The 26497-nt window shown below is 42.1% G+C and overlaps 1 protein-coding gene across 3 annotated transcripts in view; it reads left to right on the forward strand.

The window, feature by feature from the left end:
* pde4a (phosphodiesterase 4A, cAMP-specific) overlaps positions 1-26497 on the forward strand; it is a 62476-nt gene that overhangs the window by 22175 nt on the left and 13804 nt on the right. Inside the window, exons 1-6 of one of the 3 annotated variants that reach the window (XM_008329220.2) lie at positions 17819-18232; positions 22633-22818; positions 23725-23761; positions 23926-23996; positions 25480-25529; positions 25917-26029. In XM_008329220.2, the coding sequence (XP_008327442.1) occupies positions 22673-22818; positions 23725-23761; positions 23926-23996; positions 25480-25529; positions 25917-26029 (417 nt within the window). In that variant the 5' untranslated portion in view covers positions 17819-18232; positions 22633-22672. Of the gene's footprint in view, positions 1-17818; positions 18233-20400; positions 21452-22632; positions 22819-23724; positions 23762-23925; positions 23997-25479; positions 25530-25916; positions 26030-26497 lie in introns of those variants that run through there. The other 2 variants (XM_008329221.3, XM_008329218.3) reach the window with 2 other exon arrangements.

Consider the following 26497-nt stretch of genomic DNA (forward strand, 5'->3'; position numbering starts at 1 on the left):
AGTTTGGTTGTCTTCTGCTTGTGGAGAGTCTCCTGCACATTTCCTTTCTCTGCTTGAAAAAGTTATGGTCACGCCTGGTGAGATGTTCATTTCTCTGTCAGTAAAGATGAACATCTAAACTTCTCTTCTGACAGAGTACATTTTTTTTGTGATGAAACATTCAGTCTACCCCTTCATATGAACACCACCCCAACATGTCAAGGACACAGGCCAGCTGACTCTGCCCTCCTAACCCCGATCTCTGGAAATTCAACAGCCTGCTGTCACCCCACTAGGAGTCTTGGCTTTATCCCTCCTGGCTACTGTCTCCAGTTCTGCCCCTCTCCATCACATCTCTTTCTCTTTCTCGACACCTTTCTCCCCACTACCGCTGTTGTTATTCTGCCCTGTCACTCCCCATCACGTCGGACTTTAATCCTCCGCTGCCTGTCATTTGCCAAAAATGCCACTTTTGCAAGACGGACTTTCGGCTTTGACCGTTGGTCTGCTCAACAGGATTCGTGTTTTGTTGTGTACTTGGAATACACTCCTCTGATACGGGATTTAGGCCCTATATGCACGGCTGCAATAGGACACGACTGCATTTGGAGCATTTTAACCAGGAGTGTCAAACATACGGCCTGCGGGCTAAAACCGGCCCGCTAGCATATTCAGTTCGGCCCGCTTGGTCAATTTTGAAAATAAGAAAAATACAAATTCTATTTCATTCAATATGAATAAATAACAAAATCTAATATACGTGCACTTCGCGCAGAAGACGTCCCATTGTCATCTGTAGACCTCTGAGACAGAACGGCACTTACGTCTGTGTCTGCTGATCATAGGCGTCCACATCCAAAGAGCACGGTCAACACCGGAGCCCAGTGAAAACTAGAACTTTTTAAATTTAAATTCATGTAGAGGAGATGCGGAAAACAACCAAACTGATGTTTCTGATGTAAAAAAAGTACAAACCCCAGGAATCATCTGACTCTTTTTTTTTTTTTTTTTTTTGGCTGTCCTCATTGGTCCTTGGCAAGATTTGACTAATCCTCCTTCTCAGCTTGAGCGACGCCCAGGAAGGACGTAGAGGGCATGTAAAATGTACTTGTTCTGCTGTTAACAAAGAGCTGAGAATCTCTGGAGAACCTAACACGGTTGAACACGGAGGTCCTTGATCAGAGGGAAAATAAGACTTTTGTTAAGACAAGCATTAGCGCTAGGCCTTCGATTCTGAGTGAATAAAAGTCCGATTCCTCTACAGAAACTTTGGGAATTGAACCACCGTCCTATAGTTAATTGACTGATCTGTCCTTTTTGTCGTTGTTGTTGCTTTTGAAAACCCCTCTTGAAGACACTCATCTTCAGTAGTAATAGGGAGAGTGTGAATGGATCTGATGGTCGGATGTGCCAGTACCTCGGTAACTCACTCCACTGGAGGCAAAACTCGTCCATGTCATTTAAATGTAATTATAGAGGACGGACATTATTCATACACTTTAGTGAAGACAGGTTGACACATGAATGTCACTAGCATTAAAGATGAGTAGAACATCGCCCTGGATATTTAAGACGGAAAATATTTTATTGCCAGCGCTGGTCCGAGAGTTATCAGCACTATTGCTAGGCAGCATATGAAAATAAATTAATATTTTTTTTGCAAATTATAGCTTGCTTCCGGTGTGATATGACTTATGCAAAGTAAAACATTGAAGACAGAGGTTAAATTCCAATAACGGATCTTCTTTAGTGTTTTGCGTAAAATAGGAGAACGGTGGCTAACAAGACAGCAGGAGAAGAGAGAACTAATATGACGGCGTGATTGGCTCGTTGCACAAACATGTCGTGCTTGCTGTCCTGCTGCAGGGCAAAGACCCTGGAGCCCTCTCCAGGATTATAACCTATGGTATTACACAGTACTGCAGTGTGTGTGGAGTTATACTTTCTGCTAAATATACATTACAGTTTGTCTCCTCTATGTACATAGAATATGTTTCTTTTTTTTATTAAAAATTGTTTTTATGCTGATGATACTGATGAGTCTGTGATGAATGGCGGAGTTAAATGAAGCATGATTTGTCATTTGACAATTCACTCAGTTGTGTCCTACCCTGTTCCTTTCTTTCATTAAGGCAGTAATTAGCCATCTTCGGCGGCACTACGAAGCAGGCAGTGTTTGTGAAGGCAAACGTGCATAATTAACTAGATGCTGCTGAGCTTCACTTCTGGAATAGGATTTTGAAAGACAAAAAGACAAATGTGAATGGATGGATAGATAGAGAGAGAGATAGATAGAGAGATAGAGAGAGAGAGAGAGAGAGATAGATAGATGGATAGATAGATAGATGGGAGGGAGAGGGAGAGAGAAAGAAAGAGAGAGAGAGAGAGAGAGAGAGAGAGAGAGAGAGAGAGAGAGATAGGTAGAGAGAGAGAGAGATAGAGATGGATAGATGGATGGATGGATGGATGGATAGATGGATAGATGGATGGATGGATAGATAGATAGATAGATAGTTGGATGGATAGATAGATAGATGGATGGATGATAGATAAACTAATGGACAATGGACAGATAGATTGAACAATCGATCGATAGATGGATAGACGGATGGACGGACTCACAGATAGATTGATCGATCGATAGCTAGATGAGTAGATAGATTGATAGATAGATAGATAGATAGATAGATAGATAGATAGATAGATAGATAGATAGATAGATTTGATTTGAGTCTGATTCGTACATTTGCTATCAGGCTGTGGGGAAAGACAGATGGTGCGAAAAGAAAGAGGAAGATATGTTGAAATGGTGAGTAAGAACAGAACCACAGCGACACAAAGGTAGTTCTGGATGACTCACTCCTCTCTTTTCAGAGTCTGGTTTAAAATAAAAGAGGCCCAGCAGCCCCAGCCAGCAGAGAGGGCGTAACTCTCTCCATCTCAGAGATAGGATGATGCGCTAAAAATACCACACAGCATTTGTGTGTGTGTGTGTGTAGATGCGGGTATGTATTTGGTGGGATAGCACAGATGCCAGTGATACCTCATGTTTGTACCCACGAGCCCCTCCTTGCCGGCACCGCTGCCGCAGCAGGTGCACTGTTTGTTTTTCTTATAAGATGTTGCTTCGCTTTCTAAGAGTGTGCAATTAAAATTTTGTTTTTGCAAACACCCTCCAGAAAAACGCCGTCCCTCCTCTCAGAGAAACGATAGCAAATCACGAGAAAAGCATATCAACGCCGTTCCGTTGCTCCTCACCTTTCAGTGAGTATTCACCCTGCTGCAAAATCGTCCATCAGTCCCAATTTATCTGGGATGTGAGTGACAGGGAACGCGAAGGTGCAGAGTGGATACGTCGCTCCATCTGTCATCTCCCAAGATGCCTTTCTGTGTCAGTTGATCCATCTGTTAGGCTCAGACAAGGCGTAAGCAGAAAGGTAGAGAAGCAGAGAGGAACCTCCCGCAACTTCTCTCAATCTCTGCGAGGGGAACAACCCTTATTAAAGAGCCGTCTCATACCCCCGTGATGTTTGGAAAAATGAAAGGACGACGAGTTAAACAGATTTCCTGTTGAGAGATTATTAAATGTTTTAAAAAAAAAGAGTCCTTTTTCACTAAAGAGCCTCAGAGGATAGAAAAGGGAATTTACATTTGACAGGAAATGAAGGGTGGCGCGAGGTAAAACGAGAAGGAGACACTTCCACGTCTGCTGGAGCTGGCAAGCTCCCAAAAGTCAGTTGTACTTAGCAAGGCAAATGGAAACATTTGTGTCTGCGCCTGATTCTGTGTAGTCATAACTGTAAAGCGCACACTCGCACACAGGCGTCAAACTCGGGCCCGCGGGCCAAATCTGGCCCAGGACGTAATTAATTTTGGCCCACAAGATCATATTAAATTTGTACTAGAGTTGGCCCACCAGTATAAAGCCGCTATATACCGGCGGAATCTTTAGTATTAGCAGGGTATGCGCTATCATATCGCATGCATTTTTGATTGGTTGTTTTGGTGTTGGCCTGAAAAGGAACTTAGCTAGAGCTAGAGAAAAAAATTCAACAGAGAGAAGGGAAAACGAGCACAATTTCATGTTCATGTTTCAATGAATATTGAGTTTGGCCCGCGACTTCTTCCCAGGTTTTGAATTTGGCCCACTGTGAAATTCAGTTTGATACCGCTACTGTAGCGTGACCAAGAAGCTTCTGGTAACACAGGGTCTTATCCAAACTTTTCTTTGGTTTCTTTTTTTCCAGCCCCAGCCAGCAGAGAGGGCGTAACTCTCTCCATCTCAGAGATAGGATGATGCGCTAAAAATACCACACAGCATTTGTGTGTGTGTGTGTGTAGATGCGGGTATGTATTTGGTGGGATAGCACAGATGCCAGTGATACCTCATGTTTGTACCCACGAGCCCCTCCTTGCCGGCACCGCTGCCGCAGCAGGTGCACTGTTTGTTTTTCTTATAAGATGTTGCTTCGCTTTCTAAGAGTGTGCAATTAAAATTTTGTTTTTGCAAACACCCTCCAGAAAAACGCCATCCCTCTCCTCTCAGAGAAACGATAGCAAATCACGAGAAAAGCATATCAACGCCGTTCCGTTGCTCCTCACCTTTCAGTGAGTATTCACCCTGCTGCAAAATCGTCCATCAGTCCCAATTTATCTGGGATGTGAGTGACAGGGAACGCGAAGGTGCAGAGTGGATACGTCGCTCCATCTGTCATCTCCCAAGATGCCTTTCTGTGTCAGTTGATCCATCTGTTAGGCTCAGACAAGGCGTAAGCAGAAAGGTAGAGAAGCAGAGAGGAACCTCCCGCAACTTCTCTCAATCTCTGCGAGGGGAACAACCCTTATTAAAGAGCCGTCTCATACCCCCGTGATGTTTGGAAAAATGAAAGGACGACGAGTTAAACAGATTTCCTGTTGAGAGATTATTAAATGTTTTAAAAAAAAAGAGTCCTTTTTCACTAAAGAGCCTCAGAGGATAGAAAAGGGAATTTACATTTGACAGGAAATGAAGGGTGGCGCGAGGTAAAACGAGAAGGAGACACTTCCACGTCTGCTGGAGCTGGCAAGCTCCCAAAAGTCAGTTGTACTTAGCAAGGCAAATGGAAACATTTGTGTCTGCGCCTGATTCTGTGTAGTCATAACTGTAAAGCGCACACTCGCACACAGGCGTCAAACTCGGGCCCGCGGGCCAAATCTGGCCCAGGACGTAATTAATTTTGGCCCACAAGATCATATTAAATTTGTACTAGAGTTGGCCCACCAGTATAAAGCCGCTATATACCGGCGGAATCTTTAGTATTAGCAGGGTATGCGCTATCATATCGCATGCATTTTTGATTGGTTGTTTTGGTGTTGGCCTGAAAAGGAACTTAGCTAGAGCTAGAGAAAAAAATTCAACAGAGAGAAGGGAAAACGAGCACAATTTCAGTCAATGTTTCAATGAATATTGAGTTTGGCCCGCGACTTCTTCCCAGGTTTTGAATTTGGCCCACTGTGAAATTCAGTTTGATACCACTACTGTAGCGTGACCAAGAAGCTTCTGGTAACACAGGGTCTTATCCAAACTTTTCTTTGGTTTCTTTTTTTCTCTGAAATTGGGATTTCAGATTTATTTAATTCAAAATGTAAGTGTGAAAATGTGAATTTTCCCCGCGTACCACTAGAGGACGCTCTAGAGTTTGAGAACCACTGACTTATATGATATATTAGTTATATTACTAATATCTTAATTTTAAAAAAATATAATAAATATGCTTTGGTTTTATCTCTCTAAAAAGTATTTGCAATTGCCCATTACATGTAGAGTAATACGTATATAAAATATATAGCATCATATTTTTGGGGGGGAAAATGCTTTGGGTTCGTCTCACTCCTAACCTCTTTGGAACTTCTGGGGGCTAGAAAAAGTGTCCAGTCAGTGCAGCGGCGCAGCTAACAAAAGATACCCGCATAGCAACAAAATGTATCCAATCAGCTTATCGAATCTGCTGAATAGCAGAAGGGCGATTCATTTGTCGCCCCCATGGAGTGTCTGGGTGACGTGGATATCGTTACCGTTTTATGTGCACAGCTGTGCACATCCGCCACAGGGGGTCACTAGTGTAACCTTTTTTAACCCCTCTTTTTTCAACCGATGTTAAATCGCTCTTTAGGTTGAATTTCATCACAGAAAAGCTAAAGGCGGGAATGCAAAAAAAAAAAAAAATACTGCTCTATAGTAAATGTTAAAAAATACGGACTGTATACCAACCATGTTGCTGTATTTTATTTTACCAGTGAATTATTCTTGTCTGGACAAGTCGGCCACCTGTCCTCGGTCAACAAGCATGTGTTTTACCAGACTGATGGCTGGGTTGCAGCACAGGCTTGGCAGGAGCATGATTGTAGTCAGACGTTGACCAAGAAATGTTTTTTTTTTTTTATTATTCCAATTTGTTGATTTTCTGCATATACAGTAACTGTTCTGCGCCTGAACTACTCATCTGAACTCGTCAATCTGTTGAATGTTTAACAAAACACGGGAAACGGTTCCAGTAGAGAATTACATAGAGAACTGTGACTTTGTGGCTTTGGCTGTTTTAGTTTCCCTTGGATTCTTGGACCTTTCTGCATTACAACGACAGGACACTGAGAGACGCGTGGATTTGTAAACGTGCCGCAATCTTCACTTATTATGTACGAATAATGTCCCTGCAGACAATTATTGTCTGTGTCTGGTCTTGTAAACCAGACACATTTCAAGTAATCCTTTTGGGTTTTTGGGGGATTGGTAATTTGTCCACTGGTTATTTAGATGCAGTTTTCGCTAGAAACGTCTGAGTCAGCGGTCTAAAATCCATTAAGCCGCAGCGGAAACACAACTAGAGGAGACGCTTGACCTGCTGTTTAGCATAGCTGTAAAACTCGCTGTTAGAGCGGTAGAAATACAAACAGAGGGCGGTGTCAAAACTTGTAAGAGCTGTAGAAATACAAACAGAGGGCGGTGTCACTGCTAATGCACACATATTATCAAGGATTGACTTAGATACAGGAATTTCTTGGTTAAGCTGAAAGGGATTGACTTAGATACAGGAATTTCTTGACTACATTTTAAGTCTTTACATTCTAAATTTTTAAATATTATACAGGGGTTTGGTTCCTAGCAGCGACGCAACTCCAATTTTCATGCAATTGCGTATAACATATCGCAAATTATGTAGGAAAATGGAAGCTGTTGACTGGGAAACTGTTGCTTCCTCATTGGAATAAGGGAACAAGACTTTCTTAAGAAATGTATACGTTGGGGTGAGGTGTAACGGTGAAACGGCGTAGGTTGAGCACGTCGTAAACCGAGGATTATTATTAGTCATTTTAAAAGTTGTTTTTATTTTCCGCAACAGCCAAAAAATGCATAATAAAAAAGAAAAAAAACATATGTAAGTAGCTCCGGAGTATAAGTCGGACCAGTGCCCTCTAGCGGTTGTCAGCGTGAAAATAACGAACATGTACATTTTCAGTGGTACAGGAGTAGCAGATACTGGTACACAAGCCTAGAGTGCCCTCTAGCGGCTGTGTCAAAAAAGGGAAATCATATATTTTAATATAGAAGACGCAAACCCAGCCAAAGGAAGAAAAAAAAAAGTGCGACTTATAGTCCGGAAAATATGGTAGTCTATATTACTAATGGGATCTAAAGTAGCAAGAAATCAGATGAGGCCCGGAAATTTTATAAAATGCATTAACAGACAGATATTTGCATAATGTTGTAAATCTATTTTCTGTGGTATTTGCTTGGCGTCTATGTGTGTGTGATTGTGTTTTGTGTTTTGTCGGTGTGCCATTGAAGCCAGAGCCAGCAGGCTCTCCCTCCATTTACTCTGCACTTTAATCTGGCCGGACCACTTTGTTGGCTCCCTTGGTCTGCGTCCTGCGGGGAAGATAATCTGCGGTAATCTCTGGCTCTGCGACCTGACCACATCACAGCTGTGGACGGTCCTTTAGTTTAAGTAAGAGGTCAGGGTCAGTGTTAATATGAAACATAAACGTTCCAACTGCATTTACCGAGAATGTTGGAATATTAAATCCCTAATGTACAATACTCTCAATGTCACAAACACCACAAACTAGCAACGTCCAGTATTACGTTTTTGCTGATGTCCGATGTGCAACTATCGTCCAAACATAAAAATTCCGATTCTCATGTCAACTGATACCAATATATGCGATCGTTTGCCCCCAAAACTGAGGTAAACGTCACAGGACGCAACAAGCGATTCCGGCATATTTGTCAAAACCAAAGAAATAATGAAATTGGAGGAAACACCGATATCGAATCGTACGATATCGGTGATATCAGGAGATGTCCGATAATATCGGCCAACCCGATATTATCGGACATCTCTTCCATAAACACCTGATACACATCGTACATCAAATTTGTCCCACTGTCCTAGGTCCTAGGCAGTTAAATAGTAATGTATTGTAAGTATGAAAGAAAAAAAAACTTTCAAAATATAACATATACTGTATGTTCCAATATATAGCATACATATTGGCATATACCGTACACAATAAATAAACTAGACCTCCTCTCTAGTCAGTTCTTCCCCGAGGTGTCAACACTCGTTTTAGCACACGGGCCACATACAGCCCTATTAGATGTCTAGTGGGCCGGACCAGTACAGTCATAACTATAATAATATATCATTACCTATAAATAAATATAAGTGTTTTTCCCCCTTTGAAGTGGTTGCACTTTATTTTTCTTTCAAAGTACATCAAGCGGACCGGACTGAACTCCCTAGCGGGTCGATTTTGGGCCCCGCGGGCCGTATGTTTGACACCCATGGTTTATGCCAACTGATTTTACTGATTTTTTTCTGATTTTACTGATTTTTTTTTATTTTTAACAAGAAGAAACATCGGAGGATATTTTTCTTAATTCCTTTGTATGCAGTGATTTTTGGATTAAAAATGAAGGATGAGGAAAGGATTTCTTTTTAATTTTTATGCACAGAACAGTGTGTCCTCTTCCTTCAGAGAAAATATCTTTCGCAATCGACGTACAATACATGCGTGAAAAGACTCACAGCGAGCTCCTTGCGCGCTTTCGTTGCCAAAAATCACTTGGATGCAGGATGATGAGAAATGTGTTAATATGATGCCGATGCTTCCTAACTCGTTTATCCCGACAGGTTTAATAAGCATTTAGCGCCGGTCCGCAGGAAGTCGTAAAATGTGAACATCGTGATTTCAAGCAACGCAATGTTATTAGCATGTCGTATAGAAAGACGTCGCTAAATCATCTTTGGCTTTTGTTTAAACCAGGGGTGTCATTTCAACTCATTTTGGTTCACGGGTCACATACAACCCAGTTAGATGTCAAGTGGGCCGGACCAGTACGATCATGTTTTCCCGCTTTGTTTTCATGTTTGAAATTTTTTTATTTATTCATATTTAATTCAAAAAATATCCTGAACATGAAATTTGCATATTTTTTATTTTCAAAATTCATCAAGTGGGCCGGACTGAACACCCTAGCGAGCCGTTTTTGGCCCGCAGGCCTTATGTTGGTGTTTGCTCATTTGTTTTTAGGTTTGTTTGTGTGTTTTTTTTTTTTTCTCCTCCCTAATGGTTTTGTTCTAATTCTGGCTTTGTGCCGCATCAGTGGCCAGACGCCACGTCTCTGCCCATGTAGCAAAAAAGCAAAAGCCTCATCGTCCCCTGGGTACGGCCTTGTCAGAGTCGCTGTTAAAATGGGAACAAGCTCCATCACGCTTCCATCGCTCCCTTCGCTTCCCCTGTCTGTTGTCTTTATTTGGATCGCTCGACGAACGACCGGAATAGGCGAGCCGAGATGACAGGTCTTCTCCGGACTTGACATCCGAGATGTGTCACTTACGACCACGTCGCCCGAGAGTGCCTTGTAAAAAATTAAAAAAAATAAAAAATTTCCCGGCATTCGGTGACGCGACCGCTCCAAAGTGCACAGCTGTGATTTCCCGGCATTCGGTGATGCGACCGCTCCAAAGTGCACAGCTGTGACGATATGGTCAGTACACCGAAGCAGCACTCTATTCAAATGTGCAAGTCTTCTCCCCTTTCATCTCTCCTACATGCCACCACCCCCACGCTGGTAGCAATCAGCCAGGTGCTAAATGCTCGGGTGAGGCACCGCTCATGGGTGTGAGTTGAGGGGGTATTTAGGGGATGTTTGGTTTGAATTGTGCACGTGGGAATAAGCATCTGCGGTTGCTTGGCAAAGGAGGAAGCGGGGGCAGAAAATTACTGTCATTCTCCAGTAGAGCTGAGGGTTTGGACTGTGTGTGTCTCTCTGTTTTATATTTAGAGAGAGGGCGATCAACACAGGCAGGCTAATCATTAACTTTTTTTCAAAGTAAAAAGGGAACGAGTTAAGAGTCCGCAGTGTTGTTTTTTTTTCCCTTTCTCTGATGTAGCGATCGCTGCGTCCGTCTCTGCGTTGATTGGCTGAGTTGAGATTGCTACTGAGGTTGTGCTACGGTAATTGTCTTACATTATTAACGTCCGTTGTACTGAAAGAGAGGGTGCAATAAGCCAAATGATACGTTGGGTATGTATAATAAGTCGCATTAGAAGTAAAACCTTATTAGAGAGTGCCTAATTACTAAACAAAAGCGAACTAAATGCTGTGTCTGGGAAGATTCTCATTCCATGTTAGCCAAAGAGTTTAGTTGGAGGCGACTGGACGTCTTTTTGGAGCTTGAAACTTTCAAGCTAACACGTCTTTGACTTGTCCATTTTACGCTAGCATTGCTGACTTTGGTCAGTCGCTAGCAATGCTAGCATTGCTAACTTTGCTAGCATTGCTAACTTTGGTCACTCGGCAGAAGTGTGTGTAGGGATGGGCGGTCGGGAGGCCACAAAAAAAAAAAAAAAAAAAACGAGAGCAAGAATTTACAATACAGTAAAACCTCGAGATACAAACACAATCCGTTCCAGGACCGAGCTCGTAACTCGAGGTGCTCGTATCCCGAATCATTTTTTCCCATAAGAAATAACAGGAAAAGAAAATTCCCTTATTAGTGCTAATAACAATGGAACACTAATAATAACACTACGTAACTTATATAAACTTCGAATTAACTTAAATTAGCTTACCTATCTTTTTTTTTTTTTACTTTACTTTTTTCGATTCGTATTCTTTCCTCAGCGGGCACCACGCTCATATTTATCGACAATTTCACGTGAAGTGAACGAATGAGGCTCCGAGTGCTCGGCCACCTAGCGTCGGCGTCTGTAAGCGTCCTCGTATCTCAAATCTTTACTCGTATCTCGAAGCAGAAATTTGTTCGAAGGCTTGCACGTATCTCGGAATGCTCGCATGTCGGGACGCTCGTATCTCAAGGTATTACTGTTTTTTTTTACCAGTCTCTTGTTAAACATTTAAAGCATTGGACAATATGCTGCGTTACATTACATGTCATTCTTTCATCCCATGCCCCCCACTTTGGGAACCTAAGTCTACCTCCAAACTGCCTCAGCTGTTTCTTTCATTCGGTTCATTTCTACTCCTGTCCACACTGATCACTCACGGCGGAAACTGCAGTTCCTTTGAGACTGTACTTCTCCTCTATGACTTTCTGACTTTCAATTTTTCCTGCAGTCCCTTTGACACAAATCACCCCCCCGACACTCGTCTCGATCCGTCTCACCTGTTCTCTACGCTGTCTTTTGTTATGGATTGTTTACTTCAGGTACTACAACTGTTCACCTTTACTATCTCTCTAACAGTTGATTTTTTTTTTTTGTTCCATTTGCCTCAATCATGTTGTTCGTTTGCCCTGCTCCTTATTCTCAAAAATGTCGTCTGCCAACTACTCGTCCACGGAGCATCCTGTCTGACCTCATCTGTCCACCCGTCCATCAACATAGCAACAAAAAGGGGCTGCGGGCTGAACCCTGATGCAACCCCACCCTTAATACGAACCCATCTTTCATCTTAACTCCCACTGTCTTCCTCGGAACTACGTAGCTAAATGCTACCTTAGCGGTACCTTAGAGGTGAAAAAAAAAAAAAATCACCTGGTGTCCTTAGTAGCAGTCTGTCTCTGTCATGGTGTCTTCCTTCCCATTCTAGTGTACCAGTAACCCACATCTAGACCAGGGGTGTCAAACTCATTTTGGTTCAGATATGATCAGATGTCAAGTGGGCCGGACCAGTACGATCATAACATAATTAGCTATAAACAACAATAAGTCCATGTTTTTTACCCTTTTTTTCATGCAAACAACTACAGGTATATTAGAAAATATTCCTATTTAATGAAATATTTGACAAAACATCATAAACATAAAGTGCAATTTTTCACTTTAAAAATATATCAAGCGGGCCAGATTTGACCCCCCCCAGCGGTCCAGTTTTGGGCCGCAGGCCTTATGTTTGACACCCCTGATCTAGGTACGGTATGGGAACGGATCGGCGGGAGCATTTTACAGATATGATAACGATGTCATTATATCTAGTTTACTTGCATCACCATTAGCGGTTGCGTATGCGCCCGAAAAGGCGTAGTAGATGATTGCATACTGACCTGCCTGTATTGTGTACTTGTAGCCTGTAGTGCACTGGCAGTGTGCGTGGGCAGTGCACAGCAGTGTTCAGTACAGTATACGAGAGAGAGTGCTGTCGCTGAGGAAGTGCAGAGGGTGCTGTGACGGACAGCTCTCCCCAGGCCTTCATTGGTCGGAACGGAGGTGGTTGTGACGTTGGGGAAAATGTACCAGTTAAACAGGAGTGTCACACTCATTTCCACCAGGGGGCGACATCAGCAATACAGTTCCCCTTGAAGGGCCGGTGGTTGTAATTGGAAGACTGTATAGATCAGGGGGGGTCCCCAACCCCCGGTCCGCGGACCAGTACCGGTCCATAGGTCATTTGGTGCAGGGCCGCAGTGAGACACAGTGGAAAAAAAAGTACTTAATTTTTACTAATTTACTTCATTCAAAGTCTACCGCATGTTTCTGCAACTGAGTATTATTTGTTCAAGCTACAAATATTGTTCATTGCTGCGTAATTAAAATTTTTTTTTAAATCTAATTTCTCAGGTTAAGAAACTCTGCTGCATGGTCTTTTCTAAGTGCTTTTTTTTTTTTTTTTTTAGCTCCCGCGGACCACACAAAAAAGCATGGCGGGCCGCATTTGGCCCCCCGGGCCTTGAGTTTGACACGTGAGTTAGGAAGTTCACCAAAAGAGAGGAGGGAAACCTGATTTGGCGTATTTTACTTTAGTGTTTTACTTTAGAACACTTTAAAAACATGGTTCTCAACCTCTGGAGCCCTTCCAGATCTGGGTCTTGCTCCGAGTCCTGCTGGTTTACCCAACGTCGCGCTACGCCTTTCTCTGCTAAGAATCAATTCTTCATGCGTTTGTCGGATGCTGAAGAGGTTGACGGAGTGGCTGGTTACAGTTCAAAATTAAAGGAGCAGAAACTAGCTGACCGTGAACAGGTCTGTTGAACAGTCCAACTGTGCTTGGGTTATTTTTTTTTTTTTTTGTGACTAATTCATTCATTTGCATAAGTAGCACAATATTTTCCTCTTTAAAAATGCTTCCAAATGGTTGTAAACTGTGCAGTTTCCTTTCCATTAAATGACATTCAATCTTATTGATGTCCGACCAGGGAGGAAAGGACTTGAAAGCACGGCAGCTATGGGTTAAAAAAAAACAACAAAAACAAAAAAAAAACTGTGGTGTGGCACGTTTAATAAGTAATCAGTAACTAAAACTGCGTCTGCGGAGAGGTTTTAATGCTATTCTCGACACTCTCAGAGATAGGAACCCTCATAAAGCTTTAAATGAAACTAATCACTGCATTAACTTCAAAGTCTTCGAAGGAGCCCGCAGGAAGGAGAGGAGAGGAATCAGTATTCACAGCAACAGAGCAAAACAAATAGATTACACCCTTGTTTTGCGTGTAGTTCCTTAATCGTCGGTGTCATTTTTCACACATCCTAAGTAACGCGAAGCCCAGTGATGTAAACGAAAACTCCATTATGATGAACTCAAATCAAATCACAGGCACAATCAAGAAAAATGAACCCCCGAGGAACTGCCTCAGTCGTCCACGCATGAATACGAATCGACAGCCCAAAAAAAAAAAAAAAATTAACAGTCACTTTAATTTACTGTCTTCTCTTGGTTTTCTCTCTTGTGTGATGAGAATTCCCAGGGGTAGCAGTCTCAGCAGGGAACCCCAGCACTTCAATTCCCGTCCATTTCCACCGGATTATTCGTCTCCTTTGGGGAAGGCATCCTGACCAGAGGGCTGAACCGAACGAGCCGGGGCTTTTTAATCTGTTAGAAATATTCAAAAAGTTGACTTATTATAGTGAGAATTGACTTTTAACACCATTCCTCTGGTGTTAGTATGTCAGGTTGGGGGGTAAAGAGCACCACCTACAGGCCTGGCATATGTACTACAGGGACCGGAGTTGTATACAGTAACGTGTTTAAACACCAGGGTGTCAAACATACGGGCCGCGGGCCAAAACCGGCCCACTAGGGGGTTAAATCTGGCCCGCTTTGTGAAATTTTGTGTTTGTGATGTTTCGTCAAATTATATTTCATTAAATATAAATAGTTTGTAATATACAACCAGGGGGTGAAACATGGACTTTTTGTTTTTTATATGTAATTATGTTTTGATTGTACCGGTCCGGCCCACTTGACGTCCAATCAGGGTGTTAAACATATGGCCTGCGGCCCAAAACTGGCCCGCTAGAGGGTTCAATCTGGCCCGCTTGATGAATTTTGATATTGATAAAACACACAAACACTTTGTGTTTGTGATCTTTTATCAAATTGTCTTTCATTAAATATAAATATGTGGCCCCCGGAGTTGTATACAGCAGCTCTGTTTAAACCAGGGTGTCAAACAAATACAGCAGCTCTGTTTAAACCAAGGTGTCAAACATACGGCTCGCGGGCCAAAGCCGGCCCGCTAGAGGGTTTCAGTCTGGCCCGCTTGATGAATTTTGAAATTGAAAAAACACACAAACACTTAGTGTTCGGGATCTTTTGTCAAATTGTCTTTCATTAAATATAAATATTTTGTAATATACCTGTAATTTCTTGCAGGGCAACAAGGGGGTGAAACATGGACTTTGAGCTCTGTTTAAACCAGGGTGTCAAACATACGGCTCGCGGACCAAAGCCGGCCCGCTAGAGGGTTCAATCAGGCCCGCTTGATGAATTTTGATGGTGAAAAAAATACACAAACATTGATTTTTTTGTCAAATTATATTTCATTAAATAAGAATATTTTCTAATATACTTGCTATTATTTGCAGTTTTGTACAATTATTTTGATTGTACTGGTCCCGCCCACTTGGTCCCGTCCAATCAGGCTGAGTTCGACACCTCTGGTTGAAACTCTGAATTTTCTTGTAGTACTACAGTCATCCCCTGGTCTCCTACTAACATGTATAATTATAGTCAATGTACTCTGGACATATATTAGGTCCTATATTAGGTCATTGTTACCGTAAAAAAAAAAAAACGAACCTGACAAACCTGTATGTCTGTGTCGCCAGTTTGACATTTCTGTAGTATTTGGGTAAAAACAAACAAAAGAGTCGAACAAAAGGCGGGACCTTGGTGCTCATCTGTGTGTGTGTGTGTGAGTCACAGCGATGGAGGGAGGTGGACTTTTTGGTTTGGTTAAATATTAACTCAGAGAGACAGAGAGAGTGAGAGGAGGTGGGAGGAAAAGGAGGGAAGGAGGGAGTCGCTCTGAGGGCTTCAGATTCCGATTCAGTGCAGCTAAATATTTAGGAGGGAACAGAGGAATTGTCTCAATAATTGTCCAGAGGTTATCATGTTTGCCTTACAGGCAGAAGGTCCTGGGTTTGACCCCCGGAGGAGCCACATACAGTGTGGGTTGCAAAGACTCACACTGTGTATATTACCCATTGTGGGACTTCAATTTTTTTTTTTTTTTATTATTTTTATGTGAAGCCACCAAACAAGAGCCTCTGAGAAAATTGGCTTCATCACCTGCTCCCAGTGTGGTGTAAACAAACTCACTCTCCTGCAACAGGAGGAGGAGGAGGAGGAGGAGGAGGAGGAAAGGTAGAGAAACAGGTTGACAGGGCATCCGATCATATCTGTGATTTTTTTTTTTTTTTTTTTTTTTTTGCAAAACACAATCCACTCAGCTCTTTCTTTCCGTTTCCCTGCTTTTTTTTTTTTTTTTTTCCTGGTTGCTCCTGCTGAGAAAAACACACACAAGCGCTGGCGTCTGGTCAACTGCAAAGCAACTACTCAGACTGTGAATGTCTTTTCTTGTCAAGACAGCCGTGTATTAAGTGACAAATGGAAGATAACAAACAGAAATGTCTCATCTGTATTCTAAAGCGCTGACAACAGGTCCTAGTTTACGGCCAAAATGAAAAAGTGAACGCTTTAATTAGGTCATGAATCAACACTTTAGGATATGGATTATCTCGACGTCCATTAACTTATCTCATATAACAGCATATGCAGAAATTAAAGCGAAAGGTTCAGCCCTCTCCCTGGTATTTTAACACTTTTTAACAACGTCAAATTTGGATCTTTCATCCAAACCAATAGTTCTCAAACGGTGGGGCGGGTCACCCCGGCCCGGGCAGTACGGTGAGGTGCCAGGAGGGCAGGGAAAGGCTTAGTCACTAGGGGGCAGCAACTCATACGGTGGTTTGTAGAGATAAGAAAATACATGTTATCTTCTCAATATATATTATATATACAGTATATATATATATATATAGTATTTCAATTCAGGGGGCGGGGCGTGAAAAAAGTTCTGGCCCCTAGGGGGCGCATGATGAGAAAATAATTGAGAACCCGTGGCAGTAAAAAATATTTTTTATTTCCTCATCATTAACGGAAGACATTTGACGTTGTATAAATAAAACAGAAAGGATAAAATAAAGAAAAAAAAATAACATTCAAAAATTAAAAAAAAGAGCTTTCACACCGAGTGAAATCTCTTGCAGTCTGTTCTTTTAAAATGTAAAATTATATTTATATAAAATGTATAATGTATATATGTATATATGTGTATATATGTTTATATATGTATATATGTATATATATATGTGTGTGTATATATATGTGTATATATGTATATATATGTATATATGTATATATATGAAATACTGGTACTAGCCCTTATACTATATATACGCCATATATATTTAATGAATTAAAACCGGGCTGGAGGCAGCACTGAACTGGCGTGAGCATTTCTTTCTGTGGATGTCAGGGTCTGGTGGAGCCATGACTCAGGCACCACCTGACAACATTTAGGCAGAGCACTAAATATTTCAGAGCTGAGAGGATTTTCAGAGCTACAGGGCCATTATCTAACACTCACTTTGTTCGCACTTTTGGGGCTGGACCAATGGTACTGGATCAAAACCACTGGTACTTTTAAAGCAGTGGTTCGAACCACACCCCCCTGCAAATTGAAATACTATTGAGAACCTCGTAACATTTTCGGATATTTTTTCGGTATCTGTACAAACCACTGTGTGAGTTGCTGCCCCCTGGTGGCTGGAGGCTTGTTATCATTCAAGCATTCCATTGGAAGCCACTTTAAACGGGCCTGCTGTTAATTAATTAATTTTTTATGGAGCTAATGTCGCGCTTTGGCTCAGAGGCAACGTCTCTGTCATTGGTGTGGAACCCCAGGGTTCACTTCCTGGGCCAGATCGAATCCCGGTTAGGGTGGTTGGTTCCTTCTAGTGGACTCACCCCCTGCAGGAAGCTTTAGGTACGGTGCAATGTGATTTGGGTGGCGACTGCTGACCCCGCGACCCGGTTTTTGATCGATTGTTACCCACAGACACCAGAAACACCGATCGCGCTAAGGGTATTTTCTTAAGCTAATTGTGTCGAATGCAGCCCAGTCTCGTGCGGTTTTTCCCAAAAGGTCAAGGGAACCTTGGCCTGCGATCAAGGCTGTGGATGTCAAAATACCCCATGTTATGGGAGTAAATGTTGCGCGCGTACTTTAGCGAACATGTAAATATTTACACAGGGACATCGGTCGACCCGCGTGCCAATTGCCGTTGCTCTTCCCGTTTGGAGGCGTCTCTCTCTGTTCTCTTTCGCGTGTGTCGCCTTCCTCTGAGGGATCTCCTCTCCAGTGACCGCAGAGGAACTGTGGACAGGAGGAACAAGTTACAAACGTTTTCAGCGAAGAGGACGAGAAGAGTTCAAGTCAGGGCTTGATGAGGAAGATTAACAGAGGTCAGTGCAGGACAGCTTCAACCCCCTCCGCCCCCCCGGCCACTGCAGCAGCTGCAGCAGCTGGGGGAGTCACCGAAAGAGGACGCCTCAGTCAGGAGAACTTTCTGAGATGTTTTCAGTGCTGCAAAACAAATAAATCTTGCATTGACCTTTGCGGGCGGAGACCCGCTGTAATTTTTGATCAACACACTATGTTGGTTGTTTTGTCGCTATGCTTTGACTGAAAGCATTTTTTTAGATTTTTTTTTTTTTTTTAGCTAACTTCTTGGCTAATTTAGCATCTTTTGCATATTTTATGCTAAGTATGTGCTAACTTTTGTTATCTTTGTCTGTCGTTTTTTGGGAATAACTTTTAGGATTTTTTTTTAAAAATTCCTTTCAGTGTAGGTGTTGATCCTTTGTCTGCTTATGTTTTTCAGCGTAATTTGATCTATGTTAGTGTTTTAATTTTGCCCATTTTGAGCAGTTGTTACATTTAGTTACCGTGTAGCTTCATGTCTTCATGGTAAATTGTTATTCTTTTTATTTACTTGATCAGTTGTTTGTGCCGTTTTAGCTACTACTGTGTAAACTTGTTTGTAGGTCACCTTGGGTTACACTTCATATAGTTTGATTCATATAAAAATGAATTAACCTTTAGCAAATTTCGGTTTCCGTTTTAAGCTAACCTTCATTTACTGCTCTATCTTGTAGCTAATTTCTAGCGCAGGGGTGTCAAACTCATTTTGGTTCCGGGCCCACATACAGCCTACTTAGATGTTAGGTGGGCTGGACCAGTACAATCATAACATAATTACCTATAAATAACAACTATATGTGTTTTTCTCCTTTGTTTTGATGCAAAAAAGTACAAGTTTATCATAAAATATTCATATTTAATGAAATATACGTTTCTCATAAAATATTGATATTTAATGAAATATAATTTGACGAAACATCACAAACATTAAGTGTTTGTGCATTTTCTACACTTTCAAAATTCATCAAGTGGGCCAGCTTGAACCCCCCCCAGCGGGCAGTTTTTGGCCCACGGGCCATATGTTTGTCACCCCTTTTCTAGCGAATTTGACAAATTCTTACCCGTTTCTGGCCAAACCTTAAGCTCAATCGGTCCGTTTTTCCCCTCTCAATTAGCTGACATTCCCATGTTTCTTCTTCTGTTTAGCTTTTTTTCTCTTTTATCAGATTTGGCTAACCTTTATTTGTTTCTCGATTACTTTTTCAAATCCTGCAGGCTCAGCAACCGCAGCAGCAGCAGCAGCAGCTGAGCGCTCGCCCCATTTGCAAGTGGCCCAGGCCTAGAGGGCTCTCTGAGAAGCTGTCAGTTGGAGAACAAATAAATCTTGAACAAAACTGCCCAGGCAGAGGATTTTAGGAGACCTGCTAGGAGTTCCAGGAATCAAATTAAGGCTGTGAAGAAGAATGCGATTTGGATCCTAGAGCGTCAGAAATAGAGCGCTGAGATCTCGGTGTTGGATGTGTCTCTGTATATTGATTCAGGTCAACTAATCTGGCATACGGAGACGCACGGTGGGGAAAGTTTAAACGGAGAGGGTGGGAGGGACGGGGACGGTGGGCATCGGCCAAGGCCCTGTTATTGGATCCTGCCCTAGAGTGTAAACAACTTGCACACGGTGCTGCTGGGCAGCTCTGGTCGGCCCCAGACGTGAGCTGACGTGCTGAAAAGTAGACAAGGTAGGCGGCCGGGTCGGCGGGAGTTGTGTGACAGATAGTGGAGAAGCCGGAGGAGTTTTCCTGAAGTGGTCAGCGGCTCCTGCAAGACCGGAGTGGGCAGCGATGAATCAGAGGACGCTGACACGACAGCTGAGGTTGTGTGAGAGTCCCGAGGGACCGCCTCCCACTTCATATAGTTTGATTCGTATAAAAATGAATTAACCTTTAGCAAATTTCGGTTTCCGTTTTAAGCTAACCTTCATTTACTGCTCTATCTTGTAGCTAATTTCTAGCGCAGGGGTGTCAAACTCATTTTGGTTCCGGGCCCACATACAGCCTAATTAGATGTTAGGTGGGCCGGACCAGTACAATCATAACATAATTACCTATAAATAACAATAAGTATGTGTTTTTCTCCTTTGTTTTGATGCAAAAAAGTACACGTTTCTCATAAAATATTGATATTTAATGAAATATAATTTGACGAAACATCACAAACATTAAGTGTTTGTGCATTTTCTACACTTTCAAAATTCATCAAGTGGGCCAGCTTGAACCCCCCCCAGCGGGCAGTTTTTGGCCCACGGGCCATATGTTTGTCACCCCTTTTCTAGCGAATTTGACAAATTCTTACCCTTTTCTGGCCAAACCTTAAGCTCAATCGGTCAGTTTTCCCCCTCTCAATTAGTTGACATTCACATGTTTCTTCTTCTGTTTAGCTTTTTTTCTCTTTTATCAGATTTGGCTAACCTTTATTTGTTTCTCGATTACTTTTTCAAATCCTGCAGGCTCAGCAACCGCAGCAGCAGCAGCAGCAGCTGAGCGCTCGCCCCATTTGCAAGTGGCCCAGGCCTAGAGGGCTCTCTGAGAAGCTGTCAGTTGGAGAACAAATAAATCTTGAACAAAACTGCCCAGGCAGAGGATTTTAGGAGACCTGCTAGGAGTTCCAGGAATCAAATTAAGGCTGTGAAGAAGAATGCGATTTGGATCCTAGAGCGTCAGAAATAGAGCGCTGAGATCTCGGTGTTGGATGTGTCTCTGTATATTGATTCAGGTCAACTAATCTGGCATACGGAGACGCACGGTGGGGAAAGTTTAAACGGAGAGGGTGGGAGGGACGGGGACGGTGGGCATCGGCCAAGGCCCTGTTATTGGATCCTGCCCTAGAGTGTAAACAACTTGCACACGGTGCTGCTGGGCAGCTCTGGTCGGCCCCAGACGTGAGCTGACGTGCTGAAAAGTAGACAAGGTAGGCGGCCGGGTCGGCGGGAGTTGTGTGACAGATAGTGGAGAAGCCGGAGGAGTTTTCCTGAAGTGGTCAGCGGCTCCTGCAAGACCGGAGTGGGCAGCGATGAATCAGAGGACGCTGACACGACAGCTGAGGTTGTGTGAGAGTCCCGAGGGTCCGTCTCCCGTTCCTCCTCTCACCTTACCCCTGTCGCCGGTCGATCAGACCCGCGGATGCGGAGGCTCTGTCCTGTTCCGACGTCTGAAACTGAACCGTAGTATTCAGGAGCACAGTCGCTTGTCTAACTGTTTCAGCAGGTACATTTCTACTGCATCCAAAACACGGGGTTATAAATGTATTGTAAAAAAAAAAAAAAGTATGTCCAACATCTGGCGCAGGACCAAATTTGGCACGCATACATTTTTTTTTTGTGTGTCCCCCAAAGCTACCTTTTTTTTTTTTTTTTTTTTTTTGTCCAGCAGCTTCTAATATGAAGGTGTTTGTGTTTTAAATATGACTCACATAGTGAATGGTTCCATGCCTACACTGCAGTCGCACTTAAAATGTGATGCGGAATTCAGGACATTTATTATCACACATTAACTCTTAACCTTCATACAGGACTATATATATAAATAAAAACATGTGAAAAACACAACAACAAAGATTAGTATGGGTATTAGGGTTCCCCCTAGTGGTCATTTCTGATTTTCATCACTGCAAAAAAAAAAAAAAAAAATGGTTCAAGCATTATTTGCTTGAACCTGACACAGGTACAATAATTGACAAGTTAACTGGGCATATTCTAAATATATCCCCACGTCACGCTCGGTATCAGAAGTCAAATTTGAAAGGCTTCCGCGATGGTGTTGACGTCGACTGTTTTGGCGGAGGGGGGGTCAACTGAGCCGCGTTAAAAATAGATGCAGCAGTTTCACACTGCGCTATTGCTATTCCGTCGTGCCTGGGAATCACATTCTGTCTTTGAGCTTGCTTTGCATTTATTTGTTTTTGTTTTTGTTTTGTTTTTTTGTGTTCCAAAGCTGTAGCGGGAAGTCGTTCCAAAATGAAGCTCACAGGCCAATAACGACACTTGAGCAGGTTTATTGTGGCCTGTGTCCAAAGCTGTAGCGGAAGTCGTTCCAAAATGAAGCTCACTGGCCAATAACGGCACTTGAGCAGGTTTATTGTGGCCTGTGACTCCTGTAAATATTGTTAATGGCCTGTCATAAGGTTTGGTAGATATATATATGATCTCAAGACTCCTCGATGTGATGACTTTTATAATGTCAAATTGTCATATGTGTCCAGATTAGAATCGTTTTCAGCTATCTTTAAGCTATCTTTAAGCTATATCTTTTTGCTCAGTTTTGGTAATGTCCATTATTTTTAGTAATAATTTCAAAATTTTAGTCATTTTTTTTAACACACTTGGACCCATTAATAAATGTACCATACTTTAAACCCGATAACCTTCCTGTCTCGTTTTGCCCCGCAGCTTCGATTCTGAGAATGGTCCCTCACCAGGCCGCAGTCCCATGGATTCGCAGGCGAGTCCTGGGTTGGTGCTCCACCCTTCTTTCCCCCAGAGTCAGCGCAGGGAGTCCTTCCTGTACCGCTCTGACTCCGACTATGACACCTCGCCCAAAACAATGTCACGCAACTCCTCCGTCAACAGTGAGGGGTAAGTACACCTGCATTGTGAGAGATCCTCACGTGACTGGAACCGCCATTTAATGTTAGGATCCAATCAGAAATCGTAGTGTTTTCTGAAATTGACGTGGTCAAAATGAACGATGCAAACGCAAAGTTCAAAGAGCTGTCGCGTCTGTGTGGGCCCTCTGTTCCGAATTTGACGATGCAAAAGCAAAGTTCAAATAGAGCTGTCGCGTCTGTGTGGGCCCTCTTGTGGGCAAATTGTTTGATACATACGGGTAATTTAGCATGGTGACCATAAAGAGCCTTTAGACGAGCTAACGTGATGCTAACCTTTTGACCTGTTCGCCAGTGGTTCCCTATTAATTGTTATTAAGAACTGCTTGAACGATCCTGGCCTGTACCACTGACCGGGAGCAGTGCACCGACGTTTGAAGAATTGCTAAAATTTCAAAATAAAACCTCATTCAGACTTTATTCTGTTAGCATCGGAGTCGGAGAGACGCATTATTTTGAAGCTATCAATTGCGCGAGTCGTGGGTTTTTCTCGACCCCTTTACAAGGACTGATTTAAACGTGCGTAGCGCTGTGTCTTTGTACATCGTGCACTTCTGAGCACAGTTAAATAGCGCCCCCCTGTAGTTCCACTATTTATTAGCCGAGCTCTGTTGCTAAAGTAAGGACCCAGGCCCGGAATGTTCCGCTAACGCTAATGACGCTTACAGCGGTTGTTCTCAATTATTTTCTGTCATGTCCCCCCCTTGAGGACAGAAATGTTTTCCCCCCCTCCCCTCCGACCCAGTGCCTGATAACATGTATATTTTCATCTGTACAAACCACTGTATGAGTTGCTGCCCCCTAGTGACTGGAGGCTTGTTATCGTTCAACCATTACAGCCAGTAATATCCACTGTTCCTTTCAATATTCTCCTCAGGCACGCCGAAGACATGATCGTTACCCCTTTTGCTCAGGTAAGACTTGATCAACACTCCTGGCACGTCTTTATTGCTGCAAATACTATGAGAACAAAAAAAAAAAAAGTGGCCAAAAGTTTGTGAAAAGTCAACATTTCCTGTCCTCCCTCTGACCTGTCCACTTTCTCCCTCCCTTCCTACGCTGTCCATCCATCCCTCAGGTGTTGGCCAGCCTACGAACTGTAAGAAGCAACTTCACCATCCTCGCCAATGTTACAACACCCACTAACAAGTCAGTATCATGCTGTCAAACACCACATCCCCCACGCCCCCCCCCATTCACCCTCCTCACAAGTGCCTGCTTTGTTTTGTCGCCGTCTGTGTCTGTCTGTATCTGTGTCTGTGTGTGGGTTTTTTTTTTTTACTAATGTCTTTGCTTTTCTTTGACGTCGGAGAGGGAGAGAGGGGACTTTTTGTCGGCTGGAATAACCAAAAATATCATTCTCTAAAATACAGTATGTCTAACGAGCAATGTGTGATCTGCAGTGTTGCCTGCAGCCAAATCTACAGAGAGCATCGTATACCTCAGCTCCATGACCCTGAGTCTGTCCCCGGATGACACCAAGACGATGATCAATAGCCCTTAAAATACTCTCCTTTTTAATAGTATTATATATATAGATATATATATACATATACATATGTATATCTATATATACATATATACAGATATATATCTATATATACATATATAAATATATATACAGGGTAAAGGCAGACATTTGATGATAATATAAATTAATATTTTATGTAATATTTCGGGCGAGCCAAATCGGCCACATCCGGCCCCCCGGGCCATAGTTTGAACCACACCTGGTTCGAGCCGCGAGCTTTAACCCAATGCTGTGACGTCGTGTCGTTTCAGGACCCCCGTGTCGATGGACCCTGGGACGTTCCTGTAGGAGAACCTCTGACACTGAAGGCCAGGCTGCCTGTTCCCTCGGTCCTCCTCGTCCATGTCTGTGCTCGGCCCACAGCTGCGCCGGACCAGGTGAGTACCGTGGCACCGAACCAGGTACCTCAGACCGTGGGTCATTATTAGGTCAGTGTTTGAGGACGAGTTGACGGAGGTCAGATGGAGGTCAGTGATGATCTGTGTCACACGTGTTTCACCAGGTCAATGGACTTCGCTTCATTAAGGTCACCAAAGGTCAAGTCCTGATCGTGTGGTCGAGTCACTGTGACAACTCCAAGTAAGAAAACTTACCTGAATATATGTGTATTTATATATATATGTGTGTATTTGTATATACACTTATATCTATATATACATATATAAACATATATATCTATATATACGTATATATGTATATATAGATATATATGTTTATATAGATATATACGTATATACACTTATATCTATATATACATATATACGTATATATCTATATAAACATATATATAGATATATATATTGAGGCACATACCATGCACAATGGCTCTCTGAATACAGAAATATTCATTTAATATTTTAAAAAATAATACAGGCTCATTTGGAATTCATTATAATTAATAATTAATTTATAATTAACATAGACATATTCTACACCCAGAGACTTGATCTGCGTTTTGTGGAAATAGCTGCACTGCCCTCTATGTGCCAACCGTTTTGTTGTCTCATATTTCTTTTTATGTTAATGTTTGTTGAGACCCCCAGCAGGGGGCAGCAGAAGCCGGCTGTTCTCCATCTAATGTAATGAGGTGTTTGTCCGCAGGAGGTCACCAGTGACAAGCCAACCCACTGTTCCCCAAGCTACACTCTCTGGTATGTGTCTGGCTAATTCGAAATGCTAGCACTGGGGTTTTTTTTTTCTTTTCTGGTTTTTATACCTTTAAGTTTCTTCTTTTTTGTTGTTGGTATTTTAAGATAATTCGAAATAAGATAATATTGTTTTTGTCATGTTATATTAATTATATCATTTTAGGAAGTCGTTTTTATAAATAGGAAGGAAATAGGAACTTTTTGTTTTGGTACAAAAATACAAATGAAACAATGTTTTATTGTTTAAGTTGAAATTATATCACGTTGTATCACTTTTATGCCAATGTTCTGTTTCAGTTTTTATCATTTTTTTTATATAAATTAGATAATTAGCAGTACATCAAAGCAGTGTGTTACTAACTCCGTGTGGTATTTCTGTGTCTTTGTTAGAGGAGACGTATCAGCAGATGGCTAGGGAGACTCTGGAGGAGCTGGACTGGTGTCTGGACCAGCTGGAGACCATTCAGACCCACCGATCAGTCAGTGAGATGGCCTCAAACAAGGTACACACCTGTCAACACAACACAAATTATTACTCATTAGCCATGAACTCAACAAGATGCTGGGCTTTCTTATTATAAAATATATTTAAAAAAAAGTGTTGTTAATGAAGTTTTTTATTGTTGGACGAGTGCACATCAATTCTGAAAGACTGTTTATTTTGGTTTATTACCAACTCCAATTCTGTGACTGTTTATTTTGGTTTATTACCAACTTATAGTTAGCTTGTTTTGCTAATTCGCTATACATTTTAGCCAGAACTGTGACGCGGTTTATCTTTTTGGCTATTCCTTTAGCTTTCGTTTCCTAGAATCTCCAGCTATTCATTTGCAGCTTTGTAGTATAACTGTATTAATCAATGTATTTATATTGACTATGTCATGCAGCATTACATATATATATATATATATATACATATATATACATATATGTATATATATACATATATACATATATATGTATATATATAT

Source organism: Cynoglossus semilaevis, chromosome 17, assembly GCF_000523025.1.
Source record: "Cynoglossus semilaevis isolate Cse_v1.0 chromosome 17, Cse_v1.0, whole genome shotgun sequence".
In the NCBI taxonomy this organism is placed as follows: Eukaryota; Metazoa; Chordata; class Actinopteri; order Pleuronectiformes; family Cynoglossidae; genus Cynoglossus; species Cynoglossus semilaevis.